The sequence below is a fragment of the Gossypium arboreum genome, chromosome 2 (assembly GCF_025698485.1).
Source record: "Gossypium arboreum isolate Shixiya-1 chromosome 2, ASM2569848v2, whole genome shotgun sequence".
In the NCBI taxonomy this organism is placed as follows: Eukaryota; Viridiplantae; Streptophyta; class Magnoliopsida; order Malvales; family Malvaceae; genus Gossypium; species Gossypium arboreum.
The window spans coordinates 436741-463606 of NC_069071.1; the positions used below are offsets into that span (position 1 = coordinate 436741).

Here is a 26866-nt window from a genome sequence, read left to right on the forward strand (position 1 = left end):
CATTTTAACATACCTATAATTTTACATTAGCTTGACCCATGATTAAAACTAGATAGGAAGGAATCAGAATGAATATTTTTAATGACGGGTATGAAATAGTTGTTATAATTCATCTCATGAATTGAATTAGGCCTAAACATGATTATTAATACACTTTATACTTGCTTAACCTTGGTTCGATCAGGAATATGACGAAAAAATTTGCCCAGGCTCACCGATATATATATATTATTTATTAAAATCTTATTTTGATGTTTAAATTAGAGTAGCATTATACAGGGTGAACTGCACCCAATGTCTTTAAACTATTAGTAAGTTTACATATCAGTTACTTAACTTCAAAAAGTTATAAAATGATCACTAAACTATTTGAAAGTTTTCATTTAAGTCACTGAACTATTTAAAAATTTTTATTTTTAAGTCACTGGGTTGTTATTTTTTTAAATCCAACTAGTAAGCTCCAAGTATCGATTTGCCAATCGGTATGGTAGATTGGTACTCATCAATGAGTAGAAGAACATATATTAGATCCAAATTGTTTTGAAGATCAGTGTTGGTGATTAAAGAAGAAAGCTGTTTGAATTTTTATTGTTTGCAGATTCATTATGTTTAAAGCTATTTCATAAAATAAAAAAAAACGAATCGTAGAAAAGAAATAGGAAAGCTTTTGATTTGGGTAGGAACAAATAAGGCATACCACAACAATTTTGATAGCCCATTGACTTAAATAAAAACTTTTAAATTGTTCAGTGACCATTTTGTAATATTTTGAAGTTGAGTGACCAAAATATTAACTTACTAATAGTTTAGTAATCTTGAGTGTAGTTTACCCTATTATATATTACTATAGCTTTAACTCTTATGTGTTATAAATTACATAATATATAAAATTAATATAATATAAAATATTAAAAATTTAAAAAATAGATCGGTTGAGCTCATGCATTGAATGTTCAAGCTCGAGCCTGACTCATATTTTAAACGTATCTAATCTTTCGCCTAAACTCACTTTTTGAGCATAATATTTTTTTCTCAAACCCTCAAAAATTTCGAATAAGCCTTTGAGTTTGATAGATAGCCCGACTCATGAATAGGTCTACTTGACCTATCCCGCTAAATAAAATTATCATTTTACCCGTGCACATAATTATTAAAATGGAAAAAATGTAATAATATATTATATAAAAACTCGTTTAATTTTTTGAAAAATATTAAAAATAACTAAGAAAATTTAAATTGAAAGGAAACAAATATAAACAATTATTTTACAGAAATAACTCGCAACACAAACAAATTCTAACAAATTAAGATAGAAGGATTAACTCTTCAATTTTTTTAAAGTACAAGGATGACATCCAAATTATACCTTTATTTTTTCTTTCTGAAAGAAAAAGTACCTAGTACCTTACTTGGCCTTTTCCCCCATATTCTTTCCTTAGCTTACAAAAAACCAACTCCTCAATCCATCCTTTAATTTTGATTCTTTCTTAACATAATCCCTTCCACTTACTTTGCATATAAAAACCCAAACCCAAACCTCTATTTTCCTCACCAATCTCCTTTTAGCTTGCCAAACATCTTCTTCTTCTGAGATATATATATATATATATATAAGCTTTGCTACAATGGCTGCCCCAGTAATGGACCCACAATACTTGAAAGAGATCGAAAAGGCTCGTCGAGACCTTCGTGCTCTTATCTCTAGCAACCAATGCGCCCCCATTATGCTTCGCTTGGCGTATGTTATTATATATATGCTTGTGTATTCATTTTTGGGGGTTGGTGTTAACTGTTATTGTTTTTTGAAGGTGGCACGATGCTGGAACTTACGATGCTAAAACCAAGACAGGGGGACCTAATGGTTCTATCAGACATGGTGATGAGTTACAACATGCTGCAAACAGTGGTCTCAAAAAAGCTGTTGATCTTTGTGGTTGGATTTTTTTGATATAATTTTAACTGCTTTGGTTTTTTTTTTTTTTTTTTTTGATCTTTCTTGTCTTCTAACTGTATGTATGTATGACAAGCAGAACAAGTAAAGGAAAGGCATCCTCAAATTACATACGCAGACCTTTACCAGGTATGTTTTAGTTATGTTCTCTTTTTTTTCTTTAATCATGTTTTAACATACACAAACACACTTTAGCTTTTATGATCAATTTTTTTTTGCATTTACAGCTTGCTGGAGTGGTTGCTGTTGAGGTCACCGGAGGTCCTACTATTGACTTTGTTCCAGGCAGGAAGGTATGTATGTATGTATGTATGTATGTATGTGGTCATGACTTGAGCTCCGAAAACCAACTCTAATTATCATATGTTAGGTAAATTAGTAACATGTTTCATCTTTGTGAATATGTCAGGATTCAATGGCATCTCCTGAAGAAGGGCGCCTGCCTGATGCCAATCAAGGTTTTTCTTATTCCATTGCTTCTAATTTAGTTTTGAGATTTTCTTCATTTCATCCTTGTATAAATCATGCAAGTTCGCACCCGTGTAAGTAAGAAAAAATCATGACCATGCATTAGCATTAATAACTTAGCTGTCCAAAGGTTCTAACTTCCAAATTTATGGGGGAGCTAACATATATATAATATATACAGACACACAGTTGCCCTTTTTTGAATGAGTTTAGTTTGTTGCAGGTGCAAAACATCTAAGGGACATCTTCTATAGGATGGGCCTGTCTGACAAGGACATTGTGGCACTTTCTGGGGGACATACATTGGTACCTTGTCTATATAGTTGAACATAGTAATTACGGGATCGGATTGTATTTTACTTTCTCTATTTAAAAATTGGGTAAATTAATCTCTATACGTCAGATTAAAAAAGTAAATTGGTTCTTCTGTTAAAAATTTCATCAATTTCTATTGTTAAAAACTAGTCCACAGCATGAGGTGCACATGGCACGTTACGTATTATTGCCTAGTTATTCCGTTAGCCACAACAGTTTTTAACAGTAGAAATTGACGAAGTTTTTAACAAAAATGACCAATTTGCTCTTATAATTAATGTGAAAGGATTAATTTACCTATTTTTTAATAGAAGAAACAAAATACAATATAACTCCTAGTAGAATCTTGATAGTACTTTTACTTAATCACTTGTTTAGAAATAAAAATTTTGTGTTCTGGATTTTGTAGGGAAGAGCACATCCTGAAAGATCAGGTTTTAAGGGTGCTTGGACAAAGGAACCTTTGAAGTTTGACAATTCATACTACAAGTAAGTAATTAATACTTGGTTTCAACTTTCAAGTGAATAGATATGATGAATGTATTTATCATCATGACTTGATTAAATCAAGTTTCTATACTATTAAATGAATCAATTTAATTTTTGTATTATTAAAAGAATAAAATTTAATTAAATTAAGTAAAAGTATCATAGAAGTTTTTGTACTAGAAGTCGATTACATTTGCTTTCTCTACTTCTAAAATAGATATATTAGTCTCTATATGTTAGATTAAAGAGCAAATTGGTCCTTTTGTTAACAATTTAATCTATTTTTACTGTTAAAAACCGGTCCCTATATGCTAGCATGAGGTACACGTGACCACGTGTCATTGTTTGGATATTCTATTAGCCACGCCAATTTTTAACAGTACAAATGGGTGACATTTTTAACAGAAAGGACTAGATTGCTCTTTAGTCTAACGCACGGAGACTAATTTGCCCATTTTTTTAGTAGAGGGGACAAAATGTAATATGACTCCTATGACAAGGGCCTCCATGGTGCCTTTACCAGTCAAATTGAAATAGAATTTATATTTATTGTTTAAAAAATATCATTTGTTGTTTAACAAGGTAAAAGTTTTTATAATTTTATAAATAAAATCTTTTATTTAGAATTAAACTGCAACTGAAAAAAATAATTTTTAAGACAATTTTTATACAATAGATGTTAAATATATTACAATTTAAATTTATTTGATTCTTTTAATAGTAGATTAATTTGATCCAAACCCTAAAATATAATAATCTAATATTATCTGTAACAAGGGAACTACTGAACAACGAGTCGGATCCCGAATTGTTAAAACTTCGAACAGACAAGGCTCTTGTGGAAGATCCCAAGTTCAAGCGCTACGTGGAGCTCTACGCGAAGGTAAGTCGGCAATTCAATTGCTTTATATCTTACTTGTTTCACGAGAAACTTAAAGTGTTGTTTTTAAATGACAGGATGAGGATGCTTTTTTTAGAGATTATGCAGCCTCGCATAAGAAATTATCTGAATTAGGGTTCATTTCACCACCATCAAAGCTATCTTTGAAGGTAGCTTTGGTATTTGTTATTGCAATTGTGGCAATTCTCAGTCACTACGAAGGTCACTTCTCATGGAATGAATTGAGTTCACAGTTCCAAAAGAGGTTCAATTTGACTGATTTGGCCTCAAAATTTCAAAAGAGAATGTAGATAAAATATCCTTCAATTAGATGGAATAAAAGCACAAATTTGTTGTGCCTAAAAGAAACAATTGGTTTTTTCAATTGTGGAAGATGCATAAGAAATAAATAAAATGGGAATAAATATTATAATTTGAGTTCATTTTTATTTTTATTTAAGTTATTCTTCTGTTTTTATGTTATTTTTATTTTATTCAATGATGATATATCATATTATTATTCATCAATGATGATGCATGAAACTTAAATCATAATAAAAGAGGCCAAATTCCTCTTTTTAACCTTAAAACCTTTTTGCAAGATTCATATTTGCATATTATCTGAATGTGATTGATACCTGCTTAAACTGAAACAACTAAAAAGCAAATAAAATGCCAACAATGGCAAATGAAACTTCAATTTCAGAAATTAAGCAGTCAGACCAGAAAAGAAAAAAGAAAGAAACAAATGATAGCTTAAACAGTTGATGCTTCATCATTTTTCCTTTGGAGGGGCCTTCTTTGCAGCCTCAGCTGCTTCCTTCTCTGCCTCGATCTCGGCTGCAATGGCATCGATTTCAGCTTCTTCAAGCTGCCGAAGACCATGTTCCTTCGTCATCACAGCAACTTCGATGTTCTTTCCCCCACTCTCAACAACCTACAAGGATGAGAAACACGTAAAGACAACCGGACATTGTTTTCTCGTATAACATACACCCTTTTAACGCATTAGCTAGCCATAATCAACTGCAGGTAAATCTGATGTTGGAACGTATTATTTGACGGTAAAACTACCGTGGAGGCTACTGTACTAAAAGTCAGATTGCATTTTGCCCCCTCCACTCGAAAAATGAACAAATTAATTCCTATACGTTAAATTAAAGAGAAAGTTGGTCATTTAAAAATTTCATCCATTTATAATTAATTAAAACTAATTTGATTAATAGAATAATCAGATAGTGACACATGATATACCACGTTTTTATAGTAAAAATGGATGAATTTTTAATAGAAGAATCAGTTTGCTCTTTGATCTAATGTATAAGGACTAATTTGCCTATTTTCTAAATAGAGAGGGCAAAATGTAATCTGAATTCTAATATAAGGGCCTCCATGGTACTTATACCATTACTTGACCTATGCAGACAAGTGTATGATTTCACCATGGAAGTCCTTATTGCAATCATGCCTTCGAGTAGCAAGGCAATGGAAGAAACAATTACTACATAATATCACACAAACAATATGCAAAAATATTTTACCATAGGTGTTTGAAATAAAGAACTAACACAATATATACTTTATCTGAAAACATAAATATAATCAATGTTCGAATTGCAAGTTCTTTTTTTTTTGCTCCGCTTCAAGATGCACAGGTCGTTAAGCTGTATCATCTCTGCAAAGGTTAAGAGTCCATGCAAGGAAAAGTTTACAAGTTAAAAGATAGATTTAATTTGGTAACAGTATCATGAAGGCTCCTGTACTAAGGGTTGAATTGCACTTTATCCCCTCTACTAAAAAAATGGGTAAATTAATAACTATATGGTAGATCAAGCAAACTGATTATTTTGTTAAAAGTTCCATCTATTTCTAATATTAAAAACTGATTCCTATTCGCTAGCATGAGGGACACGAGGCACGCCACGTGTCACATTTGGTTATAAAGCCACGCCAATTTTTAATCATATAAATCGATAGAATTTTTAACAAAAAGGACCAATAGGGATTAATTTGACCATTTTTTAAGTAGAGGAAGTAAAATTACTTTTACCATTTAATTCATATTTCTTTGGATTCAACAAGACAAATAAATACCGGACGGCAAACAATGGAAAACAAAATAAAATTTACACACATGAAGAACCAACAAATGGAACTTACCTCAAGCAATGCACGAATTGCAAGCTTAATGGTTTCTTGCCCAGAAGTTTCCTTATAGTTCTTCTCTAGAAACTCTCGTATCGAGTTCGAGTTTCTCCCAGTTGCATTAGCTTTCCAAGCTGAAAATGTCCCTGATGGATCAGTTTGATATAGTGCCGGTACACCGCTATATGGATCAAAGCCAACGATCAGAGTTGAGAGACCAAATGGTCTAACACCTCCACTTTGAGTATACTTCTGCTGAAGACCCGCAATGTAACGAGTAATATACTCGACGGTAACCGGATCTTCAACAGTCAGCCTATGGCTTTGACATTCGATCCGAGCCCTGTTGATGAGGACACGAGCATCGGCTTTGAGTCCAGCACATGCCAATGCAATATGATCATCCAAATTCACAATCTTCTTAACCGATCTACACAATAGCAAGCAGTAAAATGAGTAAAAAAAGCCCAATTTGAGGAAATTCAAAACCTCTAGTGTTCTCATTGCATGATTTTAGCATAAAATTCCTAAAAAAACAGTGTTCATAAATAACCCAATATAATCTATTAGTTCCGATTCCAAATCATAGAACCCTAACCCTAAATTTCAACTTGAACAAAAATTAAGCAGAAAGGATCAATTTTTGAGAGAGATAAAAAGGGAAAAATGAAATAGAAGGGGTAATAAAGCAAAGAGATGAATATAACCGTGAGTCCTGGAGTTTGGCGGCGGATTTTTTCTCGACGCCTAGAACGACGATGTCGGTGCCGCGTACGCCAACGGCGGCGTTACCTTTACGAACGGCTTCGAGGGCGTATTCCACCTGGAATAAATGGCCGTCCGGCGAGAACACGGTAATCGCTCTGTCGTATCTTGCCATTTTTCTTCTATTCCTTAGGATTTGCTTATGCTATTACTGAGTCTGATGAAGCTTTTTGCTCTTTGAGCGTCAACTTAAGCTAAAGCCCAACAACTAATAAAGGTTAATTTCACTAAATATCCTCAAACTATGACTTAAATTTTAAATTGGTCCCAAATCTCAAAACTTTGAAATTGAATTGTTAAAATAATAGTTAGATTATTTAATTAAATATCAATTTAAAATTTGAGCCCTAATTTGAGAATAATATTTTTTTTTATTTTTGAAAAAGTGAACAAAAGGTTTGTAAAGGAAACACAAATAAAAATTATTTTTGATATATTATTGATATACCTAAATTTATGAGTTCATTTAATCAGTTTATGATCCGATAAGTCTACACTTCTGATTAATTAGACACCTTAAGAGTTAAGATGTTTGCGAGTATAAGACCTCATGAGCTCAAACTGATAGAATCACACACTTGACACAGATAGATATTTGCTATTATTACGTCACACATATTCGTTCTTCAAACATGATAGCCCATATCTATGACGACAAGATATTATTAAGTCGACTAAATTTGAGGGAGTCCAAAACTAATGTACGGGCAACACGTGACACATTAGGAACTATCAAAAATAGCCCCCAGCACCGAATTAAAAACCTAAGACTCTCATTTCTCTAGCACTCTCAACTCTTTCTTATCCTCTCCAATTCCTTTCCAATTCCAATGTCCCAATCATCTTAATTTTTTTTTACGTCTTTCGACTCATCGAGAGAATCGTTAGATATTTACAATCTTCTCCTTATATTAATAATTAATGCGGTAAACATATATTTGGTCCGAATCTCCAAAGTGAACCCAAAATAATCGCATTATTCTTATTAGCCTTTGGGCTTTAATATATACAGTTATCACATTAACTAAGAACAAACTAAGCCGAAAGTTAGACTATAAATTAAAAATAAAAAATAAAAATAAAACCAGTTCCCAACTGAAGATTTTAAACAACAAAACTGGTTATAATCCTATGTATAGCAGACATTATTAAAACTTCTTGTTCTTGTTGTGTTTTCTTTTTCCTCAAGAAACTGCCATGGCATGCATAAACATTCAAGGTGATGACTGTTTAGTAAGTGAAAGAATGGTGGACACCATCAACTTGTAATCAATTGGCTTTGTTAAATAAGCATCCATGCCTACTTTCAAGCATTTTTCTTTATCTGATGACATAGCATGAGCCGTCAAAGCAACGATCGGAATATGCCAACCCGTTCTTTCTTCCAATTTTCTTATCGCTTTTGTCGCCTCGTATCCGTCCATCATTGGCATCTGTAAAAGAAAAGACAGAACATGATTGAATGTTATGCAGTTTGATTTGAAAAATGAAGCATTTTTTTTTTCTTACTTGGCAATCCATTAAGATCAAATCATATGGTGGAGAATCACATATCTCTGTTTCCACTTGGTTGTTTCTATGTTCGTTGTCATTATCGAGCACGGAATTGAGGGCTTCGACCGCTTGTACTCCATCTCCTACCGCGATTACTACAGCTCCCATTTTTTCGAGCATGATGGTTGCTACTCTTTGGAGAACTGGTGTATCTTCCGCTAGGAGTATCCGTAAACCTTGGAGAGATTTGGGTTCGTTTGTTATTCTGTCTTTAGCATTGCTTCTTACCGAAGGTTGTTCTGGGGAATCGGGATTTTCGGGTTTGATGTCTTCGGTGTTATGCAACTTTGGTCTGGTATTGCATTGATCTAAGCCTAATCGCGTGAACTCGACTAGGCAGTTCCTAAGTGTCGATGGACTGGATTTTAGTATGGTTCCTTCTCTCGATTCCTCTCTGATATGGACCGAACTTATAGAGCTAGCACCAGCTGTTTCATCGGAATCATCAGAGCTGCATGTCTCGAACTGAGTTGAATCGATTTCAAGACATTCGTGAGAATCACCTTCTTTTGATGTACCTTTCGTTCCATTCGGACTTCGGTTTTGAGGCTCAACATAGCTTTCTTTTATGACAGCTTCCAAAATATGTAGCATTTTGGCCTTATATAATGGCTTATTAACCATCAATATATGTCCTTTCCTACGGAGTTCCATCTTTATAGCATTGGACGTATCGTGATTCAGCATCCACGCGAATTTCACAAGGCCCGAGAATTTATCGAGGAAATTAAGCTGTTCTTTCCATATGTTGGTGCTCAAATCGAGCAACCCGAGATCGACAACTATGATGTAAACCGAGTTCTTCATCTCTTGTAAGCTTTGTACTTTGGACCTCATAGGTTCAGTCAGTGAATAATGAGTGTCGAAACCAGAATCAAGAGTTCGGGCATGGAATAGTTCATGGAGGATTTGTGTTAGTTCATTCCATTCCGATGCTTCCAATGTCGGGACTCCGTTTTTCGATAGCCATTTCAACATTGTCATTCTACCCATGCTACCATGTAATGCAAGGATTACCTGCATTCATATTTGCTTCGATCTCAAGCCGGTTTTCGAGCACTTTATGATAAAAAAAAAACTCTATGTACTAACGTAAAAGCTGTAAAGTCGAGTACTGAGATAATCAAACTTTACTCACAGCTACACTGTGCTTCGAGAAATCGATTCGTCCTTGTTGTTCTACGCTATCTGCAGGGGTACTAAGGAGCAAAAATAGTCTCATTAGAGTTCCGGGACCGTTCTTTTTAACAACCTTGATTTCTCCTCCCATTTTGTTAACCTGTCATCGATAATACGAGTGAAAGAACGATGTCAAATGGTAATGAAAATTTGTAATGGAATACGAAACTTGTTTGTCAAGGAACTTCATTTACCAAGGTTCTCACGATGCACAGTCCGAGACCGGTGCCACCATGCCTGAAAAGACCAAAAGTGCATTACATTTCTTAATCAGCTCGTTAAAATACTATTTTTTTCTCAAAGTACTTACGTTCGAGTTGTTGAAGGATCAGCTTGCTCAAAGCTTTCGAACACCGATTCCCATTTGCTCCGGTCAATTCCTGCAGATCATGGAGGATAAATTAGTTCAAGCTAAGCTACGTCGAAATTGAACCCTTTTTCCCTTTTCACCAAAGAATCATACCACAGCCCGTGTCATCGACTTCGAACCAAAGAATCATTTTGTTGTCTTTCTTGCCAGCCTTCTTCGTATGGTTTCCGTGTTGTTTCAACTTTGTCTTTAATGCAGACAACGGTTTCTTCTGATCAGGAGAAAACTTCCCGGAATCACTACACACATTCGGGTTCTCACACCATCCGCGGAGTACGATATGTCCCGCTGCAAACCATTCGAAAACAGTTAAGTTCTGCTCAAGTGTAACAGTTTCATCATCGAAATAAATGTTCATCTTACATGTTGTGAACTTGATGGAATTGCTTATTAAGTTAGCAAAAACTTGAACAACTCTAGCCGAATCTCCTCGAACTACTTTCGGAATATCATCTGTTTACGAAATTTTAATGTAACATAATTTGTATAAACATAAACCGATAATCATACATTTCGTTTTAAGTCATACCAGAGAGATCCAGAACTGTTTCCACATTATGGTTAATGCATTGAACAGAGAACATGTCAACAAGTCCTTCAAGTTCCCGTCCCAAATCGAACTCAGCTTCTTCCAACACCAATTTTCCCGATTCAACCTACAAAATGTAAACATCGTCCTCAATTTTACGAACTTTTTAAGCTTATATTCTTATTAGTTTGTCTTTGAATCTTACCTTGCTTAGATCCAATATGTTGTTAAGAAGCCGGAGTAAAGCCGTTGAGCATTTACGAATCTGAGTAACCATTGCGTATTGCTCGTTCGTAAGGCAATCATCGCAGATAAGAATGTCCAACAATCCGATGACAGCAGCCATAGGCGTTCTTAATTCATGACTGTTAAAACACAAAAGATACATTAACATGCATGCAAGGCAATAATGTCAAATGAACTGAAAAACCGAAATCAGTTACCTCATGTTCGCGAGGAATTGGCTTTTGTAATTACTTGAAGCTTCAGCTCTTCTTCTTGCATCGAGATGACTTATTAACTCAGCTCGGAGTTTCATTTCTTTGGAAACTCCATTCGTAAGTATCAAAATGCAAACACATCCAATAACTAAGATACATACAGATGCTGATATCAATATAACCAATGTTTTCAATGCCCTTTCATCAACTTTCCCCATTATATACTTTCTCGGAATTATAATAACCCCGACCTGCACCGGCAACATAAACGGTTAGTTTCGATGTTCGGGTTAATCGGAAAAGACGGGATAGTTTCGGAACTTACCATAGGTAACCTTGTTAAGTTGAGAAAAAACGAATCAATGTAATAATGTTGACCCCCAAGGTTAGCTTTTTCAACATGAACCACATGGCCAGGTGGGAACTTATTGCCATAAGCTTCTTGCAACCATTGAGCTCCCATTCGTATCACACGGTCGTCGGAGTCGACGGCCATCATTAGTTTCGGCCCTTTCGTCGTGTTTTTTAACAAAGGAGCATTAGTTGATGTCGCTAACAAGTAACCTTGTTGTGAAGTCAAATATATATACCCACTATGTACTTCAACCAGTTCTTTCATCAACTGTCCTACACTAAAAAGAGCGGTCGTAACACCGACAACAGCCACGATATTCGTATTCGTAGCGTCCCAAACCGGCAAAGCAGCCGAAAGCAACGGTGAATCGGTGTATTTACTAACCGAGACATGCCATGAAGCTACCCCATCGGGCACTTGAGACGGGCCTGCTATGTTGATAAGATCATCCGGTGGGATTTGTGAAGGCTTTCCTTTCTTTTCACCCGTCACAGGATCGAGCGGTTGGCGGTACCATATCGCCGAGACATTTCCGTGGATGAATTGATCGTTCCAACCTTTTCGGGACGATAACATCTCGTTATGGTACGATTCGGTGGAGCTGATCGAATAGTTTGCGAGATCGGAATAGATGTAGAATGTGTTGTTGCTTCTATGGTCCCTATGGAATGCTTGTACAAATCCATTTTTGTAGTTTATGGTTATGGCATTTAGAGCTTTACGGCTTGCAAATAGTGCCCATGTTATGTCTTTCATCATTTCATACAGCTGCTAAGATTGCAATAAATCAACAAAAACAAAACAAAAAATGGTTAAATTTTTTTCATGAACAAAGTTTATAATGAAGAAAATGAAGTTTTGGTCAAATTCTAAACAAGGTCCCTATATATGTAATTTTAGCGGATTTAGTCTCTCTATTATGGTTTGATCATTTCTAGTGTATTTTCAGTCCTGAAATTAACTTTTTTTTTTGGTTGATTTTGTGAAATAATTTGATTTGGATTATTTTTAAGCATTAATTGAGGTGATATATAAAAAAAAAATGTATATATCACGTCATCATATGCTGGGGCAGATGGTGATAGGAGCCCAGGGGCGTTTGCTCTCCAAAAGTTTTGAAAATTTTCATTAGAGCTCTTAATTTTTAAAAAATTCCATTTAAACCCCCAAAAGTTTTGAAACTTTTTATTAAGCCTTCCAAAATTTTAAGTAGACCCCTCAAAATTTTGGTGAATTTTCATTAAGCTCCAAAATTTTTAAAATTTTAAGTAGACCTACCAGAATTTTTAAAAAAATCTCAAAATCCCCCAACTTAAAAAAATTAATTAGACCCCTTTAAAATTTTGTAAATTCTCATTAACCCTCCAAAATTTTCAAAAGTTTTAAAAAGTTCTCATAAAATCTTCTTCCAAGTTTTTGAAAATTGTAATCAGCTCCCCTCCCCCTCCCCAAAACTTAATACCAAAATTTGCAAAACTTAATACCATGCGTCAAACTACTAAAAAAAACTAAGGAAAAAAAAGTTGATCTCAGGACCGAAAACCACATTTCGAAAAGTAAAAACTATAACAGAAGGACTAAATTTGCAAAAAAAAAACGTATAATAGGAGGAGCTTTTATAGAATTTGACCATTGAAGTTTTATAAGGATGAACCTCAACTTGTTCTGCCTGGTTGGTGGGTTTACTGTAGCGCCTAATTACATATTCAGACAACTTGACTTGAGCTGTAGTAATTTCCGAGGTAGAATTCAAGATGTTCCACATCCTTAAGATTGGTCTTTGAAGAAGCTCATAACGAAGACCAAATGCCAATGTGTTTAATGATTTTGTTGTGTAAACCTTTGTGAAATGCCAGGTTAGAACTGTTAGCAGCCCAATCAAAATAGCTAGCATCACCTGGAAAAAAAAAACATTTAATAGAGGGATTAAACCTATAATTTGACCCTTAGTTTTGGGCACGGGTGAGCTGAAAAGAAGCCATATTTGTTCCAAAAAGAAAGCTTCAATGAGCCAAGTAATAAATGAACTATGTTTTGATTAACTTATAAAAGTAGAAGAAATGACTTTTGTCAAATTATAGGACTACATCTCTAATTAGAGTATATCAGAGGGACCAAAACCATAATTTAACCCCTGGTTTTAGCTATGGATGAGCTTGAAGAAAAGCAATATTTGTTAAAATAAAACTTCAATCTAATGAGTAAGACACTAAAGGGATAAACCAATGATATTATAAAAGTAGAAAAACCAAATTATGCTAAATTATAGACACTAAATTAAAGATACTAAAGGGATTAACTAATGAAATTATAAAGGTAGAGGAAAAGAATTATTGCAAATTAGAGGGACTAATTCCAAAATTAGAGCATAATAGAAGGGCCAAAATCAAAATTTGACCCTGGTTTTAACCATGGATGACCAAACTACTATTTGATTGGAATTCTAACGATATTTTGATTAACTAAAGGAAAAGAATCATGCCAAATTATAAACACAATCCCAAATTTGAGCATAACAGAGGGACCAAAACCAGAATTTGACCCTCTAGTTTCAGCCATGGATGAGCAAAATACTATTTGATTGGAATTCTAACGATATTTTGATCAACTAAAGGAAAAGAATCATGCCAAATTATAAGCACAACCCCAAAGTTGAGCATAACAGAGGGACCAAAATCAGAATTTGACCCTCTAGTTTCAGCCATGGATGAGCTGAGAAAAAGAAGCCATTTTTGTTCAAAAAAAAAAAAAAACTTAAATCCAAACAAAATGACTGAAATTCTCAACCGAATAACGACAAGGGAGAGTTTCATGTTCATGTTCACTAACCATGATAGCAAGCCGAGCAACAAAGACACTGTAATAAGACGACAAGCAATGACCACCACCACCGCCACCACCGCTACCACCACCACCGTACTGAAACTCTTCCCTTTCAACATCCCTATGTAAAATCCTACGACCACGTGTGGCGGCTGTTTTTTTCCCACACGTTGAAGAAGAAACAACAAACTCTGAAATCCCATGTAATAGTTTCCTCAATGGCGTAGTGTCCATTGATGAAGCTAAAAGAATCGGTGAACTTTCAGAACTACTACTGCTTTCAAATGGTTTTTCTGCCATTTACTTTTCATGGAGTTTTATGCACATATACAGCAAGATCTTATGTTCTTGATTGTGTGTGAATGTGTTTTTGTAATGTGTGTTGGCACTTGTGTTTGTGTTTTATTCTCGGTTTAATTATGGATTCGATCCCTGTACTATTTTTGGAGTTTTTCGAAATTAGTTCATTCATTTGTCTGATTTAAAATGGTTAAAATTTGCCATAAGCCTCTATATTTTTATTTTTAGGAATTCGGTCATTCTAGTTTTTAGATTTTGAAATTTAATTCTAATTGTTAACACCGTTAAAATCATTCTATTAAATTCTGGGCATGGGTTGAGGGACTATAAGTAGTTCTAAGCATTGTATTAAAAAAGAGCAAATATGATCAAAACTTCTAATAAAATTATTCGGAAAAAAAATTTCTTGAAAGGCTCAAATTAAAAGTAGAGGATAAAATGTCAAAAATCCTAAGAGCATAGGGACTGAGAGAACAATTGAAACTTTATTTGTTGGAAGTGGGTGTGTGTTTTTAATGCACTGCTTAATTGTGTCATTTCCCACTTTTTCAAGGCATTGCACAAAGACAATGCAATTTTTCCTAAGTGGAGCTTTGTGGTGTGTTTTTATTCCTCATCCAAGAACATATTTGCCACATTTTTTTTCAACTCTTTTTTGTGATTAATTCTGTCATATCCGAGGTCCGACTCGATATAATAAAAGGAAATCCTAAATTTCAAAATGAGGGGTTCCTTCTTCAGCCTCCAATTTTTCTTTAAAACAAAAGGATATCGTTTTCCTCTTACTTTTAGAGCTCTATTTTTACTTATTCGATAAGATAGGAACAAATTATTATATAATTAATAAAATAAAAACGATCTGATCTGAAATTCAACTCGATATAATAAAAGGAAACCCTAAACTTCAAAGTGAAGGGGCTCCTTCTTCAACCTCCAATTTTTCTCTAAAAAAGAGGATATCATTTTTTTTTTGATTTTTGGGACCTCTATTTTTACTCCGTTAATTCTTTGTAACAATAAATTCTATTATCTTACGATGATTTTCAAAATTAAAACTCATGCAAACAGTTTTTTTTTTATCAAATAATTTTTTAAAAACGATGGATTATATTCCGATTTTTTTATCTGTTTGTGCTTTGTATTTACATATATTTATAATTTTATTGTATTTGTAAGAGTTAATTGCACCAAATATTTCCAAAATATAATTCTCATTCTAAATTGACTCTTAAACTTTAAAGCATTTTAATTACATCTTCAATCTTGTTCTGTGATGTGTGAGTTGACAATAATTTGCTTCTGTTAGGAGTGTGTAAGTCAATTATAAATATATCAAAAAATTTCTTGAAAAAATACGGATACAAAAATATAATGTTTTAAAAATTTTAAAAATATATTTATGTTTATCACTAACACCAAAATTCAAATAATATATGTTTGAGTCAATTGTAAATGTGTTAAAAAAATTTTCTAATTTCATTCCTTTCAAAGTTGATCATGGGCTGGGTCGAGTTGAGGAAAAAATTTAGGTCTATTTTTTAGGCTCGGGCCCAACTTGGCTCGAAAAATAAGTCTAATTCTTTTTCCAAACCTAACCCAAATGAAAATGTTAAACTTGAGGCCAGCCGGATCCGCTCGTATTTTTTTTGTATAAAAAAAAAATTAAAAAATATAATACATCAAATATAGTAAAATTATTAAAATACATATTTTCTAATAAATTAAAAAATCTTTATACTTAAATAATATTAAGATAGATGCAACTTAGCGAACAAATGCATCTAAAATAATAATAGAATTAATATTAAAACAAGAGTTATACAACATCCAAACAATAACACCAAAATATTAATAATATAATAGCAAAACAACATTTTTTTTTTTTTAGTCAAAATCTATTTTATAGACTTATACTTTTATTTAAATCTTCTCATTTTTCGAGCAGGCCTCATAGACGCATGATAAGTCTAACTGTTCATACCTCACTGAACCGGGTCGGGTGACAAGTAATTAGTCAATTGTTGGAAAATTGGGACCATGAATTTCATGATTAATTGGAGAGTGACTGGGGTTTCAAAATTAGGCCTTTCGGTGGTGGTGATATGATTAGGCTAGCTAGGAAAGAACCATAAGAATAGAACCTAATTAAGGGGGTTGACTAAATATATATATATAATAAAAATGGATTAAGTAATATTTAGTTCTTAAAGTTAGCAAGTTTTTCAATTTGGTTGTAGAAATTTTTTAAATCTATGTTAGTTTTGGAATTTAACAAAATTTTCTAATTTGATCTTTGAAGATATCATTAAAGTGTAATGATGTGATAGAAATTGTGTTATGCAATTACTTAAAATTTTAAAAGATTTATATAAAATTAAAAAAATATAAAAAAATAAAGTGATTATATGATGCAATTTCATAGTATGGAAAATTCAAATTCAGGAACTAAATTGAAAAAATTATAAAGTTACTTGCCAAATTCAAAATCTAAATATTAGTTAAACCCTAAAAAGTAATTTCATCATTTTAATTCACATCATCATACATTTTTATATGAAAAAAAATCATACCAACATGCATGAACCTATGAAGTGTGAACAAATATTTGCAATTTATTCATTTTTTTTCACTAAATAAAGAATTTCGTAATCATGTTTATAAAACAAATTTGTGAGTGAAACTGCAATATTTTATTTATTTTTGGTCACATTATGCAAATAATCCCTACCTTATGTGTTTGTTATGGATTTTTAAATCTTTGTATTCTTATTTGTTTAATTTTAATATTTGTGTCGCTCGAATTCTGAAATTTCAATTGTGATCCTAATGGCAACAAGATAAAATAATCTAACATTTTTGTGAATATTTTATGAAAGTAACAAGTTTGACATGTATTGAGATTTTCACATAATACCTAAAAAAATGTCACATCATTTTATTTAACATTTTTAATAATAGCCACTAGGGTTAGGATCACAATTTTAGAATTAAAAACTAAAATTAACCAAATCGGAGTATAAAGATTAAATCCGTAATAAACACGTAATATTTAATGGTGTCAATTATTTAGATTAACTAAACACTATAAAGTATAGAATCAAATTATACCAAATTAGAGCATTACAAGTTTGTCATGGATTTAATCGCATACTTTAATTTAGTCAATTTTAATCCTTGTACTATTTAAATTTTAAAATTTCTATCATGACCTTAATAACAACTGTTAGTGACATTTTTTATAAGGATAATGTGAAAACAAACAAGATTTTCACATAATACCCACTAAAATATTAATAAATTTTTTTAATCATTTTTAACTATCGCCATTAAGATCAATGTTCAGATTTCAGAACTTGAAAAGTATAGATACTAAAATTAATCCAATTAAGGTATAAACATTAAATATACAACAAACACATAGTACAAAGCAAAAACGAATATGAGGAGGGTAAGCAAGAGCCCTAACTCCCCTCAAATGAAAATTTACTATTTAAGTCCCTAAAAGATGATTAGAATATTAAAAATTAATTTATAGTATAATGACATTTTGATCCTTTAAAATGACGAAGATAATAAATTAATACATTATAAAATTATATTTTGATCTCCCAAAATCTTATTATTTAATTCGATTCTCTAAAAATTCTAGATTTACCCCTATACAAAGTATAACAACTATTTACACATATGGAAAATTGAATCTATTGAATACCATTTAAAAAAATATTACTTATTCAAACCAATTGAGTTAAACCTGAATTCATCATATATAATACTTTAAAGACAAAGTTGGGGTAGGTGATCCTTTACCCATTTGTCATTAATCCATTGAAGATTAAAAGACTTAAAATTTTGAAGGGGCGGCTTAAAAGTTAGTAATATAAACCCTAAAAGAAAACAAAAAAAAAAGGGGGGTATGGGCGTGCAAATGCTTTTGAATTTGCTTGATTGGGAAGGGTTTTATCAATTATCATCCTCTAGAACTCATGCATTGTGACTCCACCTCACTAATCCATCATCCCAATTAAACATAAAAATATTTGGCTAACTTCATTTTTCACCTTTAAAGCAACATATCTATTGGTGTATGTGCCAATAAGTCTCCAACACTGTTCTTTATATTGCCTTAGCTAAAAGGATAAACACAAGCAGCTAAAAATAACAATATATATATATATATACACACACATGCATTATCATCTTTTCAATTTCCCTAAACCTTTTATTAAAATCGAGAAGTTAGTTCCTTCAATTTGTTAGAATTTGATTATCATAGTTTATGAAAAATGAAAAACTAGTGTTCACTTGTTAGTAAACAAGTGAACTATTTGTTGTTTTTTTTGCATATAAAATATTAAACTGTTGACCTCTAGAACAGTGATTTAATGACAAGTTCTAACATTATCAAGGGTGGAGGGACTCCCAATGGAAAATTTCTCTATTAGCCTTTCTAATTTTTAAAAAATTATAATTTAATATAATGGTAAAATTACACTATGTCCCTTAAAATTCTTTTATTAGTTTTTACTCCTAAAACTATTTTCTGACTTTGCTCTTGAACATTATACTCAATTGGACTAATTTCTCAAATATTATAAAATATAAAAATAAAATTTTAACAAATAAAACTAACTTGTTAATTTTCGTAAAAGGATAAGAATTTATAAATACACCCATATAGGTTTGAGGCAACGTAAGGAAGCACCTTGTTCTTTTCTTATACTAAATTTTTTAGGGTACTAGCATCCTTTTATTCTACTATGGTCTCTATTTTCCTATGGTCACCCTTTTCATATACTATAGAGAAGAGGGGAAAAAAAGATGGATTTTATTAAATAATATCCAAGATAATCATTTTTCTATGCACAAAAAGAAGATATAGTTTAACTAAAGTAAAATCCTTTTATGTCTTTATATTCTTTAATCACTTTAAAAGCTTATAGAAGAGATAGACATGGTTTGGCCATATTTTGATAGGTATTATACAATGGGTTTGAAATCTCCAAAGAATCAATTGGAGATTGAAATATCTTTTGGGTAAGATTGTGATGCTAACAGCTCTGGAAGCATTTACAATATATAGGGTCATTTCACTATTTTTTGATACAGTTTCAGTGTTTATACATTGTCAGTACATTAAATATTTTTATTTTATTTTATTTTATAATAAAGTAAATGCATATGTTGTGAAGAATCAGACAAAGAATCAACTAGCTATGTTTTGCACTAAAAAGATGGGATTGGGGGAGTAATTATAAAGGCAATTGAGGATTGGCTGGTTTCAACAATAGAAGAGTATTTGATTCGTTTACTTGGACTTGGAAACAAAGCTTAATGGCACCATATGAAAAGTTAGTGGAATAGATTTAAAGCAGAAGATTAAATAAAATACTTTCTTCAAATTCACAATTCAAAACCTTCCACGTAGGTTAGGGTCACACTGTCAATACATTCTTTATTAAAGATATAAATAAAGAACCGGTACTCACAAGTTATTTGACTTTATCTCAAAAAGATTTCAAATTCAATTCATTAATTATTAAGATTCTATCGATTAAGTTGAATTCGAGTACCATAATGCTTGATTCGAAAAACTCGTGAACCTAATCAAATTTTTTATTTTAATATATTTTTATATTATGAAATTATATTTCTACTTTTATTATATAAAGACAGTCTAAATTTAATTAAATTTAAATTAAAAAAATTGATAAATAAACTTAATTGAATTTAAATTCAAACTTAAACTTAAAACAAAAATACTTAATCAAGCTCTAACTTGCCACTACTCGAAAATTGACTTCACTCACCACTCATCAAACCACACTTTCCACGAATCAAAAACCAAAAGGATAATATAGGCATTATAGTAAATAGCAAGGAACGGGACGTATTTTCCCAAGTGGACCAAATGTGGTGTGCGCATGGCTGGCTTTTGGGGTCCACCATTCACATTTGTGTAGTTGGATGTGGCCCTCTCTCATTATGGATTTGGGGTCCAGGATTGGGAAGCATTTGGTGTCTCACAATGGAAGCTACATCTGTCAAAATTCTATATGAACTCGAAAATTTTCAATCAACATATTTGACAGGTGGTATATTGAATCAAATTAATTTATTTATAATTAAATGAATTAATTTAATTCATGTAGTATTAAAAAATTTAAATAATATTAAAATTTAAAAGAGTTAATTTTATGGTTTTGTTTGAATCTTTTAAATAGCATGTAGATTAATCTGATTTATTTAATAAATAAAGAATTGATTTAATTTAATTTAATTTTATAAGAGAAAATTGAAGACGTACTCTCACTAAAAGTTTTCATTCATTCGTATAAATTTGATTAAAGTGTAAAAGTATTTTAATTTCAATAAAAAATTATAAATTAATAAATGAAATTTAACTATCAAACTTAAAAATAACTTAGATAAAAATTGCAATACTTAATATGACACGAGTTTATTTGACTTTATCCCAAAACCAATTAAATCAGACATCCAATTTAAAGGAGTTTATTTGACACGAGTTTATTATTTCTTAAATGGTAATTGGATGGTATAGTTGAAACCAAAGAAGGGGAGATGAGAGTTGAGAGTTGAGACTATAATTGTTAATTAAGTGGGTGAATTTAAATAATGTTAATATAGGTTTTAAATTTTTTTAATTATTCAAGGTTGAGGAACATGTTTTTTGAGTTGTGTCATTATAAGTTTGGATAATTTCGTGTTACTTGTTCAAGTCATTTCGAGTTCAAGTTGTTCTAAGTGAGTTCAAATCATTTTGATTTAAGTCAATTTGAGTACGAAGTGTTGACTTTTAGAATCAAATTGAGATAAAACGTGTTTGAATTTGGGTTGAATAGGTAAAATTTAGAATTCAAGTTAATTGAACTGAATTTTCAAGTTCGGGTTAAAATTGAAAACTATACATATATAGTCTCCATAGTACATGTAAAATACAGGAATCAGAATAATAAAGCAAGATAAGCATTCTTTAGTAAATGGTGTTCTTTTTCTGACTGATGCAACAACGAATGGTCTTTTCATACCTATATACCTAACTATATTATATATATAGTGCAGATATTTTCCTTTACCATCAAAACCAAACACCAGCAAAAAGGTTGAAGGAAACCTAGGATAGAGATAATGATGTTTAACTAAATTGCATTGCCTGTAGGCATATGTAATTGACAAAAGAAATCCACAGAAAACAAATATCACTATCACACTATCATTGAAGAGAGATTATAACCAAAGACTAGCTATGGCACATGATAATGCCTAGAAGATCCTAATAAATTGGGTTCATCTCTAACCTAGTGCATTCAAGGGTGAATCTGATGATTTTTCAAATCTTCATAACTTATCATTACTACAACCAGACTAAAGCCTTCTAATTCTTGCCACTAATAGAGAAAATATGTACAAATATTATAAATAAGCAACAACAGGTATTGATAATATGTGAAGCTTAGGGAGATAGGGATTATAGCCAGTTTTCTTGTTAACTTACAAATTTGAAGAATGGGTATTTGAAAGCAATTACTTCTTTCCCTTTGCCTTTGCCTCTTCAACGGTAGCCTTAGCAGCAGCCTTGGCTAGCACGGTAGCTTTAAAAGAATTTTTGGGATTTAGTGCCTTTCGGATTTTAAATGCAGCCCATGCTGTTCCCACAGCATGCCCTGCAGCATCAAGCCCTTCGCTAGCTGCCTCAGCTGCTTTTTCTCCATACCTGCAGAAAGGATAAGCTCTAAATTCGTGTCTCTTTCTTAATTGGCAAGAGAGTTCAGTGTAAGAGAAGAGACTTTGTATAAAATTGTCCTTAAAGCAAGGGCATAGCTCCCTGTGTGTGGGAGTGTTTGAGTGCATGGACCTATGCGTTAGGCATAATGAGCAGAGTAGAACTCCTATTGTTATTGCCAATAAAAAACTTAAGTAAATTCTCAGAGGCAAATGGATGACAGCACTCTTTGAACCAGGTTTACATCCAAATACAAACTTCTGTTGCTTGTCCATTAATCCATTAATATACGTTATGAGCTTACTTTTGGTTGACAAATTCAGTCGTCACAGTGGATGATGTTGACATCACGTTTTTCCCAGCTGCTTCAACAGCATCACAAATTTTATCTGCTCACAAGGAAATAGTACTACAAATTAATAGGAGGGATCTGAATACTGCTTGAAATTGGCCACATAGAGGTCACATATCTACCAATCAGAAGCATTGCATTTGCTCCCCAAATACCCAAAATTTGATGCCACAAAAGTTGCTAGTTTAATAAGATAAATCAGCAAATCTAACCCAGATAGGAATGGCATGAAATGGCAATAAATTTGTTCACCATGGAGTGATAACAGAGTCATAAAGTAGCTCACCAACAAGGAAACTCAAAACAAATTCCATCATTCAAAGGCAACAGGGACTTAATTCATCGGCATATAAAGAAGCTCAATCACCTATATGGTATCTGAGAGGCCTCTAAAGATCATAATGTGGTTCTGGGGGTACAAACTCGTTAGTAACCCAACCAACCCAACAAATTATCAACTTCACCGTTCAATTCAAACACACAAACACAAAGATATACGAACACAAGTTTCTGTCATATTCCTCTAGGTATGGTCCAAACAAGCACATTTAATCACCCACATAAACAAAACAGATATAGCATTGACCCTACAATGAACAAATGGTTAAAAAGTTAGCTCATAAGATATTTGACGTAAACGAAATGCAAATTTCATGAATAGATAATACAATACAAATTAGGGTGCAAAGGGATAGGAACCCCAACGCATTTGGATATCTCAAGCCTAAGTGGTATGGTTAATTGGAGTCTGGACCTATAGGTAACAGCCTATGGAGCCTGAGATCAAATTATTCTATACCATCCAGTGCATTCAACTCCACCTGAAGACAAGAAATCATAAAAACAGATATCCTTAAGCTTGTATCACATACCGCACGCCTAGAAACACCAACCTAGCAATCTACTTTCCATTTTCTCGACATCAGTTACTACAAAGGAGCAGTAGTGCTTTTGGGACATAAAAATCTAACACAGCCGTAGAAGAACCTAAATTGCAATCCAGCTGCCATGTTTATTAATTAAACTCCATGCATAAGCACACAAATCAAATATTCATTATACTTTAGTAAATTGCACAAGGATGAATAGCATTCTAAAATGATGCAGCTGCGCATGGAAAATAAGGTGAAGACAGGTGAATGACATACCAAATCCATCCAGGGTAGCAATAACCATTTCTCCGGGTAGGAGCTTAAAAATTTTCTTTCCCAATTTTGAGTTTGCAACTGAGCTCGAGAAATATCCAGAAACTTTCACAGCCCCGGACAGAAGCCCTTTAGCTACTTTGTGTGTCACTGTTGTCACCTTCTTAACCCTGTATGTATAGTTAAACAAAATTATCAAGCAGTGTTTGCTACAGAATTAGACCTAAAAGCCAAAGAAAAAGAACTAACTGGTACCATTATTATCCATGCTACTCGGTTAAATCACAAGAAAAACTTATGAAGTAAAATTCTTCTGAACAAATTTGTATTTCAGTTCCATTTCCATTAGAAAATTCCATTTCTGTCAAGCATAGAACTTGAAAGAGAAAACGCGCAAGGGGTCATCACTCATCACCTAGTTTTATACAAATGGTACGAAAGAATTTCCACTTTTGCCTTCCCGTCTTAAGGAACAGAACACAGCAGTTTCAACTTTCTATCAACACTAATGTCATTGTTGTGCTCTGTTTCCTAAACACACACATAATGCAAATGTAATTATATGCCAAATTTATCAATAACCTTTATCTTGCTACCATATTGGGAGCATAAATATATACTACCCATGCAATTGAAGCCTTGTGATTATCCCAAATGCAGACAAGCTAATTGTTTCTAAATTCAATTGATATTGTTACCTCATTAGCTACTGCATTTCATAAGAATGAAAAAGAAACCAAATGCCACCCGGGCCCGTGGTATAGTGGCAAAGGACTTCCATTGAAATGAATGAAGTCCCGGTTGATAGGTTCGACCTCTAGACACCCTCTATCCCTCCCATTATCGAAAACAAAAGGAAAAAAGGAAGAAGAAGAAGAAGAGGAAGAAATGAAAACATAAAAAAGTAACATCATAAATCAAAGTCAACAGTTTCCTAACCTCTGTATCCTCTTCAATGTCTCCGGACTAATCTCAGCATCCTTCTCGGCAGGAGTCATTCTGGTCTTCAATACCTCATTCCCTCTATTCAGCCTATCTATTGTCACATCCCCACACCACAATATCCCCTTGATCAACTGCCCTGATCCAGCCGCAATCATCTTAGCCGCTTTCCCACTATATTCCTCCACATTAGGCGCCAGCGTGGTCCAATATGCCGCGCATTTCCCCTCCATCGCTTCTTTCTTGCTTCCGGAATTCAAATCCTCCGGCGACGTATTCTTCGCGGCAGACACCGCTCCATCCAAAACCTCCTCCCCTTTTTCATTTACTTTCTGCACCGTAAAAAAACTATAACATTGCAATATAACATCGAACTGCGACAACAAATCTTCCTGTCCTTTCGAAGCTATCGTCAAACCGTAACTAAGCAAATCAGAGCCATCGTCATCGGATTTCTTAACCTTCCTATCACCGTCCTCAATTGAATCCGCTTCCTTAGGAAACTGAAGCGAGAAGAAATAATGAGAATCATCAAGTTTAACCGACGTTCCCTGTTTCGTTATCGGCCATTGGATTTCATCAGCCACGCGCGCGAGTACAGCTACGATTTCGTTATCCTGCCAGAGACGGATCACGCTGAACTCGCCGCAAGCAAGCTCGACGCTGTACGATTTGTCGATCAAATGCACGATGGCGCCAGGGATTTTGATTAAAACTTCCTCCACAGCTTCAGGTGGAGCCGTTGGCGCTAAAGGAGGAGAAGGATCTGAGTAACCGTTATGGCCGCTAACGGAATATTCAAAAGACGGTGCGGTTGGCGCAAAAGACGGATCTGAGTAACCGTTATGGTGACTAACGGAATATTGAAAAGACTCAGCCGTTGGTGCAAAAGACGGAGCTGAGTGGTCGTTACGGTGTCTAACGGAATATTGAGGATAGTCCGGGAAAAGGTTATCGACGAAATCATGCTTGTCGATGGTAGGGTAAAGATTATTGGACGAAGAAGAAGAGTATTGAGGGATACCGGGGTTTGTTTGGATCAGTTCCGGGTAAAGGGAGCTTCTCCGGGTCGGGTATTGAGAATCCATTTTCCTTTCTGTTTGGGAAGAGAGAAGATGAGAGGGAATTTTTGGGAGGGAATAAATGAAGAAGAAATAAATATATATTGGATAATTAGACATGTGGCGATCATTGATTGGTGATTTTGACAGTTAAATTGTGTCCGATATCCCGCGCAAGTATACTAATATTAAGATTTAGATTTACTTTTGGTATAATTATGGTTTTAGTCCTCTATAATGTTTGTGTTTTCATAAAGCATTGGAAGTTTTCACCACATTGAAAAATAAAATTTTCAAAATTTAAACGTGTTTCGTATTTTTTTAAATGTTGAATAACAAAAATAGATTAAAAATTAAAATTATTATATTCAAATTTTATCCAAATTATTTTCAATATTTATAAATTCAAATTGTACGATTATCAAATGATATAATTATATTCCAAACTTCAAAAATATATTTAAAAAATATTCAATGAAAAATTTGCTAATAAATTTTTATACAATACATCGATTCAAGAAAATAAACCTTAAGCTCAAAGTAATTAATATTCAAGCTTTATGAATATTCAACTGACACATAACGTTTGAGTAACAAGTAACTATTAATCTCAATAACGGTACGTGACATAAGTCAAAAGGTAAGATTAACAAAAATGCTAGAGGTATCTATTCTCCTATCAATCACATGTAAGAGACAAATTGACCCTCATGCACAAGGGGTGGCGGCAAGAAAGGTTGGCAGGGGCCTTGCCCTTAAAATGGTAAATTTATGTTTTGACATTTTAAAATTTATAAAGTTTTAGTTAATATATTGTAAAATTGTACTATGTCCCAAAACGATAAATTTTGATTTAATTTTTAAAAAATTATAAAGATATAAGCTATTAAAATGGAGAAATTACATTTTAACTCTCATAAAATTATATGACTTAATTTCATCTCCTTCCTGAAAAATTTTCTAACTTCACCCCTAGCACAAACCACAATCTCAAAATATGCTTATATCAATACATCTACATGCTTCCCTTTATAATTTTCATTGCAACCATTTTCAACA

The 26866-nt window shown here is 33.0% G+C and overlaps 4 protein-coding genes across 6 annotated transcripts; 1 reads left to right on the forward strand and 3 right to left on the reverse strand.

Moving 5' to 3' along the window:
* The first annotated feature begins 1424 nt into the window (after positions 1 to 1424).
* Positions 1425 to 5005, forward strand: LOC108489681 (probable L-ascorbate peroxidase 3). The gene is made up of 9 exons (XM_017794381.2): positions 1425 to 1738; positions 1809 to 1933; positions 2031 to 2080; positions 2179 to 2244; positions 2361 to 2409; positions 2643 to 2725; positions 3144 to 3223; positions 4001 to 4106; positions 4181 to 5005. Exons 1-9 carry the CDS (start codon positions 1626 to 1628, stop codon positions 4412 to 4414), a joined length of 906 nt encoding a protein of 301 aa, XP_017649870.1. The 5' UTR covers positions 1425 to 1625; the 3' UTR covers positions 4415 to 5005.
* Positions 4679 to 7274, reverse strand: LOC108489188 (proteasome subunit alpha type-7-like). Its single transcript, XM_017793568.2, has 3 exons — positions 6956 to 7274; positions 6264 to 6678; positions 4679 to 5040 (listed from the first exon to the last, which is right to left on the reverse strand). The coding sequence occupies exons 1-3, from the start codon at positions 7126 to 7128 to the stop codon at positions 4879 to 4881; spliced, it is 750 nt and encodes a 249-aa protein (XP_017649057.1). The 5' UTR covers positions 7129 to 7274; the 3' UTR covers positions 4679 to 4878.
* Positions 7275 to 7902: 628 nt separating this feature from the next.
* Positions 7903 to 14648, reverse strand: LOC108471699 (histidine kinase 1-like). Of its 3 annotated transcripts, none has more exons than XM_017773293.2 (13): positions 14270 to 14648; positions 13101 to 13337; positions 11411 to 12208; positions 11089 to 11336; positions 10851 to 11010; positions 10646 to 10772; positions 10480 to 10569; positions 10210 to 10404; positions 10057 to 10126; positions 9941 to 9983; positions 9706 to 9846; positions 8523 to 9584; positions 7903 to 8446 (listed from the first exon to the last, which is right to left on the reverse strand). In XM_017773293.2, the coding sequence occupies exons 1-13, from the start codon at positions 14561 to 14563 to the stop codon at positions 8228 to 8230; spliced, it is 3684 nt and encodes a 1227-aa protein (XP_017628782.1). In that variant the 5' UTR covers positions 14564 to 14648; the 3' UTR covers positions 7903 to 8227. The 3 variants fall into 3 exon arrangements, with proteins under 3 accessions (XP_017628782.1, XP_017628775.1, XP_017628769.1); XM_017773286.2 differs by having other exon boundaries at positions 13095 to 13337; XM_017773280.2 differs by having other exon boundaries at positions 11411 to 12211; positions 13095 to 13337.
* Positions 14649 to 21718: 7070 nt separating this feature from the next.
* On the reverse strand, positions 21719 to 25877 carry LOC108451348 (protein EARLY-RESPONSIVE TO DEHYDRATION 7, chloroplastic). The gene is made up of 4 exons (XM_017749072.2): positions 24744 to 25877; positions 23808 to 23974; positions 22612 to 22696; positions 21719 to 22298 (listed from the first exon to the last, which is right to left on the reverse strand). The coding sequence occupies exons 1-4, from the start codon at positions 25832 to 25834 to the stop codon at positions 22109 to 22111; spliced, it is 1533 nt and encodes a 510-aa protein (XP_017604561.1). The 5' UTR covers positions 25835 to 25877; the 3' UTR covers positions 21719 to 22108.
* Between the last annotated feature and the right edge of the window lie 989 nt (positions 25878 to 26866).